This window comes from Gracilinanus agilis, chromosome 6, assembly GCF_016433145.1.
Source record: "Gracilinanus agilis isolate LMUSP501 chromosome 6, AgileGrace, whole genome shotgun sequence".
NCBI classification, from domain to species: domain Eukaryota; kingdom Metazoa; phylum Chordata; class Mammalia; order Didelphimorphia; family Didelphidae; genus Gracilinanus; species Gracilinanus agilis.
The window spans coordinates 244,444,386-244,459,870 of record NC_058135.1 but is presented as its reverse complement, the minus strand read 5'-3'; the positions used below and the strand labels follow the sequence as shown (position 1 = coordinate 244,459,870).

At 37.2% G+C, this 15,485-nt stretch overlaps 1 protein-coding gene across 3 annotated transcripts in view; it reads right to left on the bottom strand.

Moving 5' to 3' along the window:
* The window catches only part of NAV2 (neuron navigator 2), a 482,122-nt gene that overhangs the window by 37,423 nt on the left and 429,214 nt on the right, over positions 1-15,485 (bottom strand). For 2 of the 3 annotated variants that reach the window (XM_044681285.1, XM_044681287.1), the window contains 5 exons: positions 10,782-10,865; positions 9,989-10,100; positions 8,571-8,716; positions 6,229-6,237; positions 5,628-5,800 (listed from right to left, as the gene is read on the bottom strand). In XM_044681285.1, coding sequence (XP_044537220.1) covers positions 5,628-5,800; positions 6,229-6,237; positions 8,571-8,716; positions 9,989-10,100; positions 10,782-10,865 — 524 coding nt within the window. The remainder of the gene's footprint in view (positions 1-5,627; positions 5,801-6,228; positions 6,238-8,570; positions 8,717-9,988; positions 10,101-10,781; positions 10,866-15,485) is intronic. The other variant, XM_044681286.1, reaches the window with a different exon arrangement.

Here is a 15,485-nt window from a genome sequence, read left to right as displayed (position 1 = left end):
CTCCCTCCCTCTCTCCAAACACTTCTCTCTGCCTTCAAACCAATACTTAATATCCATTCTAAGACAGAAGGTGAGGGTTTAAAAAAAAAGTTGAAAGGGACCTAAAAGACCATTTATTTCATTTAATAGCTTCATTTTGCATTTAATATCCTCAAAGAAACTAATGTTCAGGAAGGTTGCTGACGATCATCCTGGTAGAAAGCACTAGAGACAGAATTTGAACCTAGATCTTCCTGACTCCAGAACTGATATTCTTTCTATTGTATCAGGCAAGGGATGAGAGTCTACCAAAGTGAAAGCTGTGGAATAGTAGGAAAATAAATATTTACTAAATTGAACAAAAACACAAAAGAGTATAATGACAAAACTGGATATTTAGAACTAAGGGAAGCTTTTTTCACCCTCATAAAACCTTGTACATTTTCCAATTATGGCTAAGTAGTCTGAGACTCAACTATAACCAAGCTTATTTGGTTTGGGAAGCTTACAGGGGAACATTGTACAAACGACTTCCTTTTTGTGATAATCAGTTTCCTGATTTAACTGGAACCCATTAGACATTTCAAGCTCTTCACAACTGTGACCCCTTGAAATTTTTCCAGATTTCTTACACTTCACTGCTATCCACACACTTTTTTTGCTATTGCTCAAACACAATGTTCCCTCTCAGCCCTCCATGCTTTTTTACTAGCTGGCTCCCATGCCCTAAATGCTCTCCCTCTTCACCTCTGCCCATCCACTTCTCCTACTTCATTCAGGAAAATCCCAGATGCAGTGGGAGGCCTTTTCTGGTTACCACAGCTACTAATGCTTTCCCCCTTTTAGTTTACCTTTGTCTGTTCTCTCCATATCTTGCATGTACCCCATTATTTACATGTTATTTTCTTTTTTTAGAATGTTGAAGTTGGGATCCCTCCCCCCACCCCCCCACCGACACACACACACACACACACACACACACTCCTTCCTTTTGGTACTCAGTGCTTAGCACAGTGCCTGGTACACAACAGGCACTTAATAAATGCTTGGTGATTAGCTTCCTGAATCTGTAATATCCTTGCGATACCCTAGTTCAGTGATTCCCAAAGTGGGCACCACCGCCCCCTGGTGGGTGCTGCAGTGATCCAGGAGAGGCGGTGATGGCCACAGGTGCATTTATCTTTCCTATTAATTGCTATTAAAATAAAAAAAAAACATAATAAATTTCCAGGGGGCTAAGTAAAATTTTTTCTGGAAAGGTGGTGATAGGTCAAAAACGTTTGGGAACCACTGCTCTAGTCCAAGGGTTCTTGATAACCTTCTGTCATGGAATCCTTTGGCAGTCTGGTAAAGCCAATGGCTCTTTTCTCAGAATAACGTGTTTAAATGTACAAAATAAAATATATAAGATTAAAAAAGAACTGAGGATATTGAAATATCAAAATATTAAAAACAAAAGTCCAAAGATTCCAGTTCAAGAATCCCTCCTCTAGTCTGTGACAAATCATGAAGACTCAATATTGCAGAGGAGGCTTGTTTCAGTCCCTATTTTAACAGACCTAGTTTGTCATCAAACTCATAACCAACAAGAGACTTCATTGCTGTCTATTTCAATGTAATTGTTTATCCCTAATCAATATGGAATTCCAATTACACTAGGGAATATGTACTATTCAGTGTCCACCATGTGGAAGGTACAAATGGGCAACTCTTTGCCAAACAATGGCAAAAAAAACATTTAAGGTATCTCCAGCAGGGCATTATGTTATCCCTACTAAGAGCTGGACTCTCTTCCATACTCTCTTCCATAAAGGACTACAGGAAAGTAAAAGGGGGAAAAAAAGTTTTAGCCACTAATCTTAGGCAAGTTTCAAAATATATCATGTACTAAAAAAGGCTCCTTAAATCATCTGATTTCTTTTCCTAACATGTCAGTGTATTCATTCCAGCCCATTTTCTAATGTTATGCTTTGAAGCAATGGCTGATGACTGCCTCTCAAGGGTGGGGACTCCAACCTTCCCATAGTTGGCATTCCTTCCTCACCAAAAAGGTGGGCGTTTCCTGTCACAAACCCTGATTTCCTTTCTTTGGTTTCATCCCTGAGCTCCCTTGAATTTCTTTATTTTTCACATTCTTACAAAAACCTTTCAATGTTAGAAATGAGCATTTGCTACACACCCAACCCTTGGAAAATTAGACCAAAGACAAACATCTCCAGATTCTATGGACACTGTGGAATGTAAGAAAAGGGCTTTGCCAACCTCGCCCAATCCCAATGGGAAAGTGGTTTTTGAAAAAAAAAAAAAAAGAATTATTTTTTAGTCTCTAGTTGCTCTGGTGGAGTCCTCTTATCTAATTCCTTCCCTCTAAAACTCTTTAATACAGGATCCTGAACACAATGCTAACCAAATAAATAAATGTTGAGTGAGTGTGTGAATAGTGACAACTTGTCAGTTCTATATTAGGGGCAGACTTACAAACGTCTGTCCCTTAATTGGAAGCATCTGAATGCCTTCAGTGTGTGTATCAACCTATCCGTGAAGTTATTATTTCCACATTTTCCAGATATTCAGAACAACTAATCAACAAGTCTTCATTCCTTCTCTTCCTCCAGAGCTTAGCACAGTGCCTGGCACATAGTTGGAGTTTAATAAATATTTGTTGATGTGATGTTGGCTTTAGATGGTTGCTGAGCATCCAAGTGCCATGTTGAAAATGAAAATGCTTTCAAGGCGCCTCGTATCCAAGGAAGGAAACAAGATAGCTGGATATCAAGTGATAACTAACAACATGAAGCATTATATAGTGATAAGATGAAAAGTGATTCGATTGGGAAATAGCTAAATTAATTATTTTCATTACTTGGATTGTAAGAAATGACAAATATGATGAATACCAAGAAGCGCAGAAATACTTCTACCAACAGATGCAAAGTGAAGGAAAAATAAACAGGAAATAAAATATACATAGTGACTTCAAAAATTAAAAAGAAAAAAGCAATAACAACAAAAAAAATACAGAAAAAAACCCCTTAATGGAAAATTGTGATGATCAGGCTTGGCTTGAATGAAATATGAAAAGAGATTTCTTCCTGTTTCTGTACAGAGGTTGGGGGACTTATGGGTGTGGAAAACCAAACACAGCGTGATATTTTCAGATATATTTCATATTGGCACCTTTTTTTTGTTGGATTTTACCCCTCATTGTTATGCTTTATGTTAAGTGTTCTTCTGTGGAGGAGAGGAAGTATGCATTGGGAAATGTAGATGATTTAAAAAACAAAAAAACACTAAAGAATTTTTAAAGTCATAAGTTAAAAGATTCAGAGGTGAAAGTGCCATCAGAGATCATGAAGTTCAATCCTCTTATCTTGGAAGAAACTGAAGCCAGGAAAAGGAAGTGACTTGCTGATTGTCACAAAACTACAGTCAGGATTCAAACCCGGGTTTTCTGACTCCAAATCCAACCTTTTTTCCACCATTCCATCTTGGCACTCATTTTATGAGGATAAATACACATCACATTTCCAAAGTAAAACAAGTTGTTTTAAATTGTCCATTCCCTCAACTCTCCACTTTGCATGGGCCGTAGAAGTATTACCTTACTATAAAAAAACCACCATTAATAACTACAAAAAAGGTAAAAAGAACCCGCTAGCCCAGTCTTCTTCCAAAGCTCCCTATTTTTTTGAGCGTACCATCATTCTCTCAGGCACCCAGATTCCCCTCAAAGACTTGTCAATTCTCCCTCCAATTTTTCTTCATTTTTGCTTTAGTTCAGGCTCCCTTCAGCTCTCCCCCAGATTATTATGATGGCATTCTAAATGTTAGTCCTGCTTCCAGCCCTTTTCTTCTTCAACTCAACATACATATACAGATGCCAAAATAATCTTCCTCTAGCAAAGGTCTGATGATGTCATTCCCCTGCTCAAACATCTCTACTGGTTCTCTACTATCTTTAGAGGGAAGCTAGGTGGTGCCACAGTGCACAGAGCACTGTGCTTGGAATCAGGAAGAATCATCTTCCTCAGTTCAAATCTGGCCTCAGACACTTACTCCCTGGGTGACCCTGGGCAAGTCACTTCACCCTGCTTGCCTCAGTTTCCTCATCTGTAAAATGAGCCAGGGAAGGAAATGGCAAACCATTTCAGTATCTTTGCCCAAAAAAAATCCCAAATGGGGTCATAAAGAGTTGAACATGATTGAAATGAATGAACAACAATTGTCTTCAGGATAAATTATAATAGTCCTCTGACCTATTATTTATAGCCAATGAAATCTGGCTTCAATCTACCTTTTTAGGCATATGTCATATCAGTCTCCTTCATGCAATCTATATTCCAAACAACATGGCTAGTTGCTGCTCTCCTAAATTTGTTATGTTTCTTTGCCTTCACACAGGCTGCCTTCCTTCATTCTTCAAATAATTCCTTAAAAAAACAAACAAACAACTTATTTTCTGTCTTAGTAACAAATCAAAGAAAGAAGGGCGAGGACTAGGCAAACGAAGTGAAGTGACTTAACCAGGGTCACAAAATAGGAAATGTCTGAGGCCACATTTGAACTCAGGTCCTCCCCTGGGCCTGGCACTCTATCCTCCTGACCCTAATGCATTCCTTTCTCATATATCTTAAATCTTTAGCCTCCTTACAGCTTGATTCAGGTGCCATCTCCTCTGGAATACCTCTCGTTTTCCATGCTATCTTTTCTTGAATATTATTGTGTTAATTTATTTGTGCATGTATGGTATCCTTCAATGGAATGTAAACAATTTAAAAACAGGGATTGTCTTTAAATCTGGTGCCTTTCCCATTGTAGGTATTTAATAAATTCACACGAGATTGAAATTGGATTTTGAGGGTTTCAAAATCAGTTAGTCTGATTTTGAGTGGCTGCTCAAAACCCCATTTTCAAAATGTTTTGGTAAATCACTACTACTCCAATAAGTGATGCCAAAAAAGAAAAAGAAAAGAAATAAAAAAAAAGAGTCATTCATGTTTCCTCTAAACATGAGTAATCTAATTGAATAAGACCTCCAGGACACCAATATTTAATAATAATAATCAGAGTTCTAATCCTCCCATCATCTTACATTTGGGTAAATACTTTTCATTTTATGGCTTAAATTTTAAAAAATGTTATTATTACCTTGTTTTTTTTTTTTAAAACAACAATCATTTCTGTCACCCCTCCCTGCCCTTATTTGTCTGTTGGAGGAAAAAGAACAAGCTAAGCAAACTGAACAATGAGTGCTTTGAATAGTTTTATGAAGCTATCGTGCTTGATCCTAATTTAAACGGCTGTGATACCCATCATAGGGCAGGTATTATTATCCCCAGGTAACAGATGAGGAAACAGGAACAAAAAGGTTGCATGGGTTGCAGCAAGAGAGCTGGGATGAGAACGTGGGTCTCCTGACTTTCAGCTCCATGTCACTAATCCTGATGTGTTGTCAAGGCAAAAAAACAACTTTCAACAAAGGGATATTCCCTGGGGTCGATTTAAAGATCTGGTGTCAAAGGTAAAGCAGAATACAGTAACAGAGTTCCTAGTTACTATCATATGTGACTCTATCGATGATATTTCAAGCAAAAAAAAAAAGCTAACTTTTGGTTTTTCCAAAAGGCATTAAAATAGGCTGAACTCACAGAGAGTTTGAATGCGAATTCCTCAGGAGTGGTGTTGAGCCCGTCGAGCCATTGTGTGGCAACTTTGGTGAGGAAGGCAAAGAAGAATCTGTCATCTCCTCAATGTCGGAATGGGAGGAAGCTGACTTGGGGGACTTCTTCTTGCCAAAAGCTTGCTTGAAGGAACTTCGTAACTGAAAAGACAGGACAGTAAGTCTAGAAGGAATCCTGAGAAATACAGACCTAATCTTTGCCAGGGCAGAAGAGACAGACATGCAGACTTTTGAAGGCGAGTGGACACAAAACGCCCCACCACTCCTTCCAAGGAGAAAGGTCAGAGACTTTTTCCCTTTCGATAGAGCACTGAGGGAGAGGCAGGAATCAGAAACCACTGGAAGGACGAAACCTGGGGACAGCATTCCATGCCTACTCTTTGGTTGGAATCTACAGGTAGAAACAGCAAGACGGGATGTGGCTCAGCAGACAGATGGATGTTTGGAGGATGAGGTTACAATAGCAACAAAGCAATATGCTTAGACACGGTGATGGATGCCAATGAGGTTAGTCATATGGATGGATGGGTTAGCTTGGTATTTGATGTTTTAAAGTTTGTCTTGCTTACCTCATTGACCTGCCAGAGGAAGCGCAAGCAAAAATTGGGAAGGGGAAGGAAAAAAGACAATTTTTAACAGATAAAGCCAGTGAATGGGGAAAGCTTTGGACTTTTCAGACATAACATGACCAATAAACACCACACAAAAAAGCAGGTAAGTCTAACTGATATGGCCAAAACATGAACATTTGGGAATCCCAGAGGCTTTCTCCATTATAGAACTAGAGAAGGAAATGAGTTTTTGGCCTTCATGTAGTTCAAATTCTTTCAAACTCTCCCTGGCTGACTGGAATGTTTTTCATGCTTTTTCTGTGCCTACTGAAAATATAATTTTGCTATTCTTTTACCTCCTTCCATCTTTTTGCCCTTCATCAATATTGTCTATGAAAAAACACTAAGTAAGTTCCACTCTAGGTTGAATGTTTTTCTCTTTAAATTACTGAATAGTTTTTATTTTTTTTTGTTATCATCTTTGTCTGAAATAATTTCCCTTCACAAAGAATTTAGTACAGCCGCAGTGGGTGTCCAATAAATACTTGTATGATTAAATCTAAATTCTAAAACAGAATAACGGTTCCCAGACTATGGAGACTTCTATCACTCATTCTTGACCAGCTACCGATCTAACTTGAGGATTCCCAAGGTCTAATATTTTTCTTTCTACTTCCTACTCTGTGGTCACTTAATAATTGGTTGGGACCCACTAAGAGTTGACAAGAAATGGTAAAATTAAAAACTGACCTGCCATTTTTCTAGAGACCCTATCATTCTTTCTAGAACAAAATATCAGAGGGAAGGAGGTTGAAACTGCTGGACAAAATTGTATTTGGATATATGTGAATTGATATGGTCTGTGCTTTCCTAGTCTCTCAATATTATGCTTAAACTAGAATTGTTTTTATGTTAAATAGACCTTAGGCTATAGGAAAATGGATAGTATATAGATTATGCCCTTCTTAGAAAAGACAGTTCTTTTTTTTTTTTACTTTGATAACCAATCAAAGCATTTAACATCGCAGAACTTGAAAAATGTTTATTGATTGATTAACTAATCATGTTATGTTTAACTCACAAAATGATTGCCTAAAAGTCATCTGTGATTTTAAACTTTTCTACAAGTAGGGTAAAGGAACTGGGCTTTTTAGTATTTGCAACTAGCAAAAGTATATCATGACTAAAATGCCAACCCTCTTTCCCATTTTATCAGACCTTGCCACCCATCCAGGATAATGCGAAATGAGTGAGAAGTGTATGGGATGAATGACAATTTCTAGAACATTAAATAGACCATGATGATAACATGATGATGTCACCCCTATACCTGGAGACAGTTTTGGAAGATGGAGACAGTTTTGGAAGAACACAAGACACCAGTTATTCTAAGAAAGGGTCCCTAAACCATTCAAAAGTTCTACCAGTTCTGTGCCATTTCACTGAATGCCAACAGTGGAACCAAGAGATCAGGAGAAAGCCTGAGATTTGTCCCTCAGTAAAAGTGGAGCGAACGAGAGTAACACATTATCTTTTGGAGGGTCATCATTGATTGCACTGTTGTAATGGTAAAAATTTCAAGTAGATTTTCTGAAGATATAAAAACAAGAATAATACCATAGTAGGAAATAATTCAATTGAATTTGCCATTTCATAACCAGGACCCTTCACGTCCTCTTCAGAACTACTCTCTCCCTGAGAACTATGTTCGTATTTCTCTCGCAAGAAAGGATATTAGGGGCATTCAAAAAGAAGGCTGGGTTGCCTCCAGTTTTACTCCAATAAAATATACATATGAAAAAATAGGCCACCAATGTCAGTGAGCACCAACCAAAGCAAGAGGGAACTGAACGAAAGGAAACGTTAGTTCTGGAATCCAGAACCACATGCACAATGTGACAACAAAGGAAATATGGGATATTTATGAAACTGAAAGACAACATTTCACAGCCTAACGGAACAGAAAAATTCTAAGGTAATGACTGTTTGACAAATTCTATGATCACACTGAGCCCATCATTGAAAGGAGTAAATTGCTGTGTGGCTAAAATTTTGCTATCCAATTAATTTTTCTGTGATGTATAGCAGTTATCCAAATTGCATTCATTTTTGTGTCTTCAGTCTTATTGGGACTACTCGTGATATCATAAATTAAGAGCTGGAAATAATCTTAAAAGATTATTTAGTTCCACACCTTCAGTGTATAGGTGAGGAAACTGAGTCACAGAGCAGGCAAGTGATTTGTTCAAGGTCATGCCAATAGTAATCAGCAGAATCAGGACTTAAATTCAGGTCTTCTCATTCTAAATATATTCTCTTATAGTGTTTCTTATCTATCAATATTGTTAAATTATATTTACCCAGTTCTTCCTCTTCTTTTTCTTTGAATCACTCTCTATGTTGCTCCCCACACTAGAGTGACTGGTGGCACTGTTGATGCTGGAGACACTATCTGAGGAGTGTTGTCTTCGGATACGGAGGTCAGCAGACTGCGAAGTACCATTGCCTGCATGTAGAAAGAGAAACTTTTGACTTGGTGAATGATTTGTCATTGGGAACAAGTTGGTGGACATACACATTCTTCTGTTATGGGTGCTTGATTTAGGGGGAAGTGATTCTTTTTTAATCAATACCTGTAGTAATTGGACTTCAGACAAAGCACTCTTTGCTAAGTAAAATGACATGAGATAATATACTTCTTTCTCCTATACTTGACGCAAAGTCAGAATTTTCTAATTGACTCAGGTGAGATGTTTTAATTTGGTTAAGGTATCAGGCCAGAGTGTTTTGTCACTTAAAGTGGGGGAGAGTAAATGACCAACTGACTCAATGATCCCCACCTTAGCAGTTATATGATACTGGAGAAGGACACTAGATTTAGCATCAGTCAGAGGACCTAGATTTGAATCTGGTTCTGTTACTTATTCCTTGTGTAGCCTTGACAAAGTTCTCTTAGCCTCTCTGACCCCAATTTTCTCATCGATATAGTGAAGCAATTGGATAAGATGACTTGTGAGGTCACAGTCAGCTCTATAGTGATTATCCCAAAATTTCTTGAACTAGCAAAGTATTTTAAACCATCTGAAAGTCCCTTGTTTAATCTAGTCAGGCTGAAAGCTTCTTAGAAGCAAAAACTATGTCCTAGAATTTCCTAAAACATTTCCAAACATTTTCTTGGGATTTTTGAAGTGTTCCCTGAAGAAGGAAAAAAAGGAAATGCAACTCAGTCTATAGAATGAGAGGAGATAGACAAATTTTTTTCAAAATGGTTTTTCTTGGTTTCTTTTAAAACTAATTTATTTTTTACGCTGCTAAAAGACATTCATCCTTACTCCTCACACAAAAAAGTTTATGTAAAAATGCAATGGGATATAGCTTTTATTTAGAAATGTGTTCTTAGGTATAAATGGAAGGAACGACTCTTGCTCCATTCCATGTCAGTGGCAAAATATGAATGCTTTAGTTGTTCTGGTAGAGTTAAAGACTGGGAAATGAGTATGAAGAAACTTAATAAGCTTTGCCAACATAAACATATTTTTCCCCATCTTTGATGTGCAAAACAGAAATGAAAATAGCAACCTTGAAAACTTTTTTTTAAAGTCATAAGTTAGATGTTTTAAACCTGATCTTATCTTTCATGAAACCTTTGATTGAACCAGAAGTTTGATCTTATGCAGACATCGGTAATTTCTAGGAGGGAAGTTGCATCAGATGTTATCAAGTGATGGGTATCCTGTGGGAATTGTGCTTTCCCTAAAAAGAGTCTCTGTTTCTTTACCTTTGCAGTTGAGCTCAGGTGTGTTAATTACTCCATTAATGGCAGCCTGAGCAGCAGCATTTTGTTTCTTTAGAAGCTCAATTGTTTTTCTTAACTCATTCAGTTCGGAATCCTGAAGAACAAAGGAAAACATTTAGAAACCAAAATTCTTCCTACACAACCTTAGGGAAAGTGCACGGAGAGGAAGGGAAGCCTAGTAGAGCAAGCAACTTGCAAAGGACAGTTCTGGTAGATGAGTGGAGGTTTTCTAAATCTTAGAAAGCATCCAGACAAATGAAAATCATCTCAGATATACGGCCCTGCTGTCTCAAGGCCATTTGCATTTAGTATTTGGCTAGAATTACCATTACCACAAAATCAGACTTCCTATCTACTTGGCAAACACTAGACTGACATGGAGACCTATTTTTTACTAAATTTCAGTTAGCTTTACTAAATTTACTAAAATTCAGTTAATTTTACTAAATTTACTAAAATTCAGTTAGTTTTACTAAATTTCAGTGAGTTAATTAAACCCATTTAAATGAAAAAATTTTAAGGCTTTTCTTTTTACATCCTCACCTTCGATCTTAGAATCAATACAGTGTATTGTTTCCAAGGCAGAAGAGTCGTAAGGGCTAGGCAATGGGGGTTGAGTGACTTGCCCAGGGTCACACAGCCAGGAAGCGACTGAGATCAGATTTGAACCCTGGACCTCCCATCTTTAGAATTGGCTCTCAATCCATTGAGTCACTCAGCTGCCTCTGGTTTTTCTTAATACCTCAAACCAAGTAACGTTCTTCTTTATACTTGCCTTCTGTTCGGCTGTCATGGTTAGACTCTGAAGTCTGATGGTCATATTCCCAAGGCTTTGCTCAAAGGCAGCTACAAGGTGAGCCTAGAATGTCAAGGACATAGAATGGGATTAAGTTCTTTCTGTAGGAAGGAAATAGGGGATATCTCACACACACACACACACACACACACACACACACACACACACAAACAACCATACCTATTTTATTCCAAGGCTAGCTAAACAAAAAGTCATTGTGGTCAAGAGTGTGTTATTTGAGGGGCAGCTGGGTAACTCAGTGGATTGAGAGTCAGGCCTAGAGATGAGAGGTCCTGGGTTCAAATCTGGCCTAAGACACTTCCCAGCTGTGTGACCCTGGGCAAGTCACTTGAACCCCATTGCCTACCCTTACCACTCTTCCACCTAGGAGCCAATACACAGAAGTTAAGGGTTAAAAAAAAAGTGTGTTATTGGAATTTGGGGTTCTTTGGGGTTCGTTTAGCTTTAATATTTAGATATATGATATAAACTTCCTGCGGATGTTTTGGGGACTTGGAAACTACATTCCCCATGATTCCTCTTACGACAGGAAGTGTGATTACGTAGATAGAGGTATAAGACTCCTGATGTGATTGGGACTCTCTCTTCCCTACAAAGCAGCCAGGAGGGCAGGAGGTAATGGTGGGCGATTTGAATTAGATCTTAGCAGGTGCCTGGCCTTCTTAATTTACCAATATGGCTTTAAATAAACTATTAATACTTTTATCTATACCCATTTTATTCGTAACAAGAGAAAACATATATGGTGGTCAAGTGAAGGAGAGAGAAAGTATTAGGCTTGTCCAACAAAACCTATGCTGAAAAGCAAGGGTCTAACTTTCAGGAATATAGGAGTGTATGAGGTGATATATTAAGACTTCATCTGGGAAGGATGCTCACCCACATCTATACTGATGTAAAAATTGGATAACGGAGGAAGATTTGGGGGACAGTCCAGAGTTTCTTCTTGGTCCTACTGGGGAGGTACATAATCAATTAATGAGATAACCAAAAACTGTACATGATATCAGATATGCATAGAGAAAGAAATTAAGAGTGTGGCACTATCTGAGAGAAGATTAGCAACTCCAATTGCAAATATAGATAGGAAAGAAGATAGGAACCAGGAACAAGTCTTGGTAGATTTCTAAAATGGGAAAGGGTTGTTGGCATTAGAAAATGAGGCACTACAGGATGAATTGGAAAAGTAACATTTTTAGCATGATATGATATGACTCTGAAAGTTGAATAAGTTCAGTAAGAAAGGGTAATGGATTATCTTAGACAATCCGAGACTTGAAATGTCAGAGAAGGAGGATGGTTCTTCGGAATTCGGATCCATGAAAATGGATGATTACCTGGGAGAGGGTGGTATTGGTTAAATGATAAGGGTGAAAACTAGACTTAAAGGATTCAAGGAGAGTTGCAAGATTTTGTTATTTTAGTTCAGCGAGCAGAAATATTCAAGGACAATCTGTCTCTAGGATGGTTGTTTAGCTTTTTTAAATATAGAGATCCCATTTCAAAGGAATGCTAGCTACAATAAATAGGATGCAAGGAGACCTTCATTTCTTTATGAATAAATGCTCTGTGTATCTTAAAATAAAATGTGAATTTTAAAATAAGGAGATGCATTTGAGCTATCTTGGAAGATTTAGCTATACTAGAAACTTCATATGGTGAGAAAAGAATTATGATTCTGTTAGGGAACAGAAATGAGGGCAATGTCGCTTTTAAAATAATTTTCATACTTGTTTTTCAGAATAAAGAAAGCAAAGGTTTTCAGCACCAAATATTATTTCTTTAAACAATGTCTTCTATGCCATTGAGTTCCTCATCCAGTTCTTCACTGGAATATGAAAGGTACTCTGAGGTCTCCAAGACTATGCTAACCTAGAACAGTCCAAAAGAACTTACTAAGTGGGAAAGGTCTCATGTATGGAACCAGCAAAACAGTTTTCATGTGAAGAATTATAAAGAGGCTTATCACTAGAAGTCTGGCCACCAGGTAATGAATTTTGAAGGCCTTAGGCACAAGTAGAGATTGCAATCTAGATTAGTAAAGTGAATGACAATGCCCAATGAAATAATGGATCTTTACACATAGTAAGATAGGGATATGATTAGGGTTTTGATGTTAAAGGATCACTCTATTGCAAATATGTATAACATGGAAAGACGCTTTGAACAATGATACATGTATAACCCAATGGAACTGCTTGTCGGCTTTGGGGGGTGGTAATGAAGAAGGGAGTGAGAGAATCATGAATCATGTAACTATGGGAAAATATTCTAAAGAAAAAAAAGAAAAAAAAGAAATATTGGATCTTTGAAGTATAGAGCTACTATTCCTTTAAATAATATTTCTCTCCCCATCCCAGACTTCATCTTTGGTTCTAAATTTAAAATTCTATAGGAAAAAAAATTGACAAGAAGATTATTGAGAAATAAGCTGTTTTTCTAGGCTCAAAAGCACCCACATTAGCAACAGAAAATTAGTCAAGGGTCTTATGCTGTTGAATAATAGGACCATTTTTCTTTTATGTCACAAGAATGATTAGGAAAATATGGGATATAGTGATGTCATTCTAGTTTTGCTCATCGAACAGACAATAGACTTCTCACCAAATATCACATTCTCACATTCCAAATGAAAACAAACATGAAGAGTATGAAAACATCATGATAACATGTCTTTGAGAGTGAGTTCTATAAAAATAAACAGATCTGTCTGTGAGAAAAATGGCAGACAATTAAATATGTTTCCACTGCCTAGTATTTGGTATGGTTAAATATTTATTTTAAAATAATACTGACTCAAATGTGATGAACAAACAAAGTTTTAAAATAATAATAAGAATTCTCAGTTCAACTACTCTGGAAAGCCGAAGCGAAATCTCAGAGATACTTAGTATTGGAATGGGATTCAAAAAGGTCCATGAAGTTGAATAGGCTATAAATTTATTTAGCCAATCTAATTGGCAAGTAAATGTCATTAAAATTTGATGACTATTGAGTGGCCAACTACTTGACTCAGCCTAGCTCTTTATGGTTTGCACATCAACCTAGCAGACTCAACATCTCTCAGTGGCACCTGTGAGGATGAATTAATCCTGAATCAGTAGGGTTCCAGAATGGGCAGGATAGGGAGGGGAAAGGAAGGAGAATAAAGTCTATGAGACTATCAGTCACCTAGATCATGAGACAATCGACTGATTCTTAGGGTGGAAAATAAATGAGTTCACAGAATTGGTTTTATCATGCACCCAAAGACAATTAGAAACATCCTAACACAGGACACTTAGTCATCTTGCTCTCGTAGCAAGCATAAGTAAAAAGATCACCCTAAAGATAACTACAATTTATGAGCTGAAATCTGTTGCAAGGGATTGGAAGGGAGCAAGATTTGATGAAGAACAATAAGATCCTTCCAATTAAGTCAACAAATATCTTACTACTTAATAAATATCATCATCATCATCATCATCATCACCACCATTTATTAAGCACTTTAGTCAAAGTACTTTACATGTTTTCTCAACACTGATGACAATAAACCACCACATTTGTCTATTACCACCTCAATATCTGATATGAAGAAATAAAAATGACACCTAAGGAAATTAAACCAAGAAGAATGGTTGGCCCTGTCCAAATACACGCATAAAGAACATGTGCTGTAGGTGATGGGATTTTAAAGGCACGTGGGCATTGCTCGACGTGTAAACTGGTTTAGCTATTCTGAACAATTTGGAGCGATGCCCCAAAGTTACTAAGCTGTGCATAGCCTTTGATCCAGTGATACTTTTACTGGGCTTAAACTCCAAAGAGATCAAAGCAAGAGTAAAAGTGTCCATATGTACAAGATATTTATAGAAACTCTTTTTATGGCAGCCAAGAACTGGAAATTAAGGATGTGCTCATCAATTGGGGAATGATTATACATATTAGGATGCATGAATGTGATGAAATACAACTGTGCCATTAGAAATGAAAAAAAGGGGTGCTTTCTGAGAAACCTGGGAAAATGTATATTAATGATACAAAGTGTAGTAAGTTAGAACTAGGAGAATAATTTATAAATAAACATTAAAAAAAAAAAAAAAACCCTTACTTTCTGTCTTAGAACCAATACCAAGTACTGGTTCCAAGGAAGAAGGCTAGGCAATTGGGGTTAAGTAACTTACCCAGGGTGGCATAGATAGAAAGTGTCTGAAGTCAAATTTGAACCCAGGACCTCCTGTTTCTAGGCCTGGATCTCTACCCACTGAGCCCCTTAGCTGCCCCTAACAACAACAGTTTAAAGATAAATAACTTTGAAAGCCTTTAGACTTTTGCTCAATGCAAAACCCAGTCATGGAGTGAGGATAAAGCATGCTTTATACATCCCAAAAGGAGGGTAATGAACTAAAGAATGTAGAATTAGCCATATATTCTTTGGACGTGGCTAGTGCAAGAATTCATTTTGCTTGACTATTATTTTTTCTTATAAGGGTTTTATTTTTGGTTTCATTATGGAGTAAAGATGAGGAGAGAAAATGGATTCTTGTTAATTGAAATAATTAAATTAAAAATAAAAGAACTGTGGAATAAATCTTATTTTATTTTATTTTATTTTAAACTCTTACCTTCCATCTTGGAGTCAATACTGTGTATTGGCTCCAATGCAGAAGAGTGGTAAGG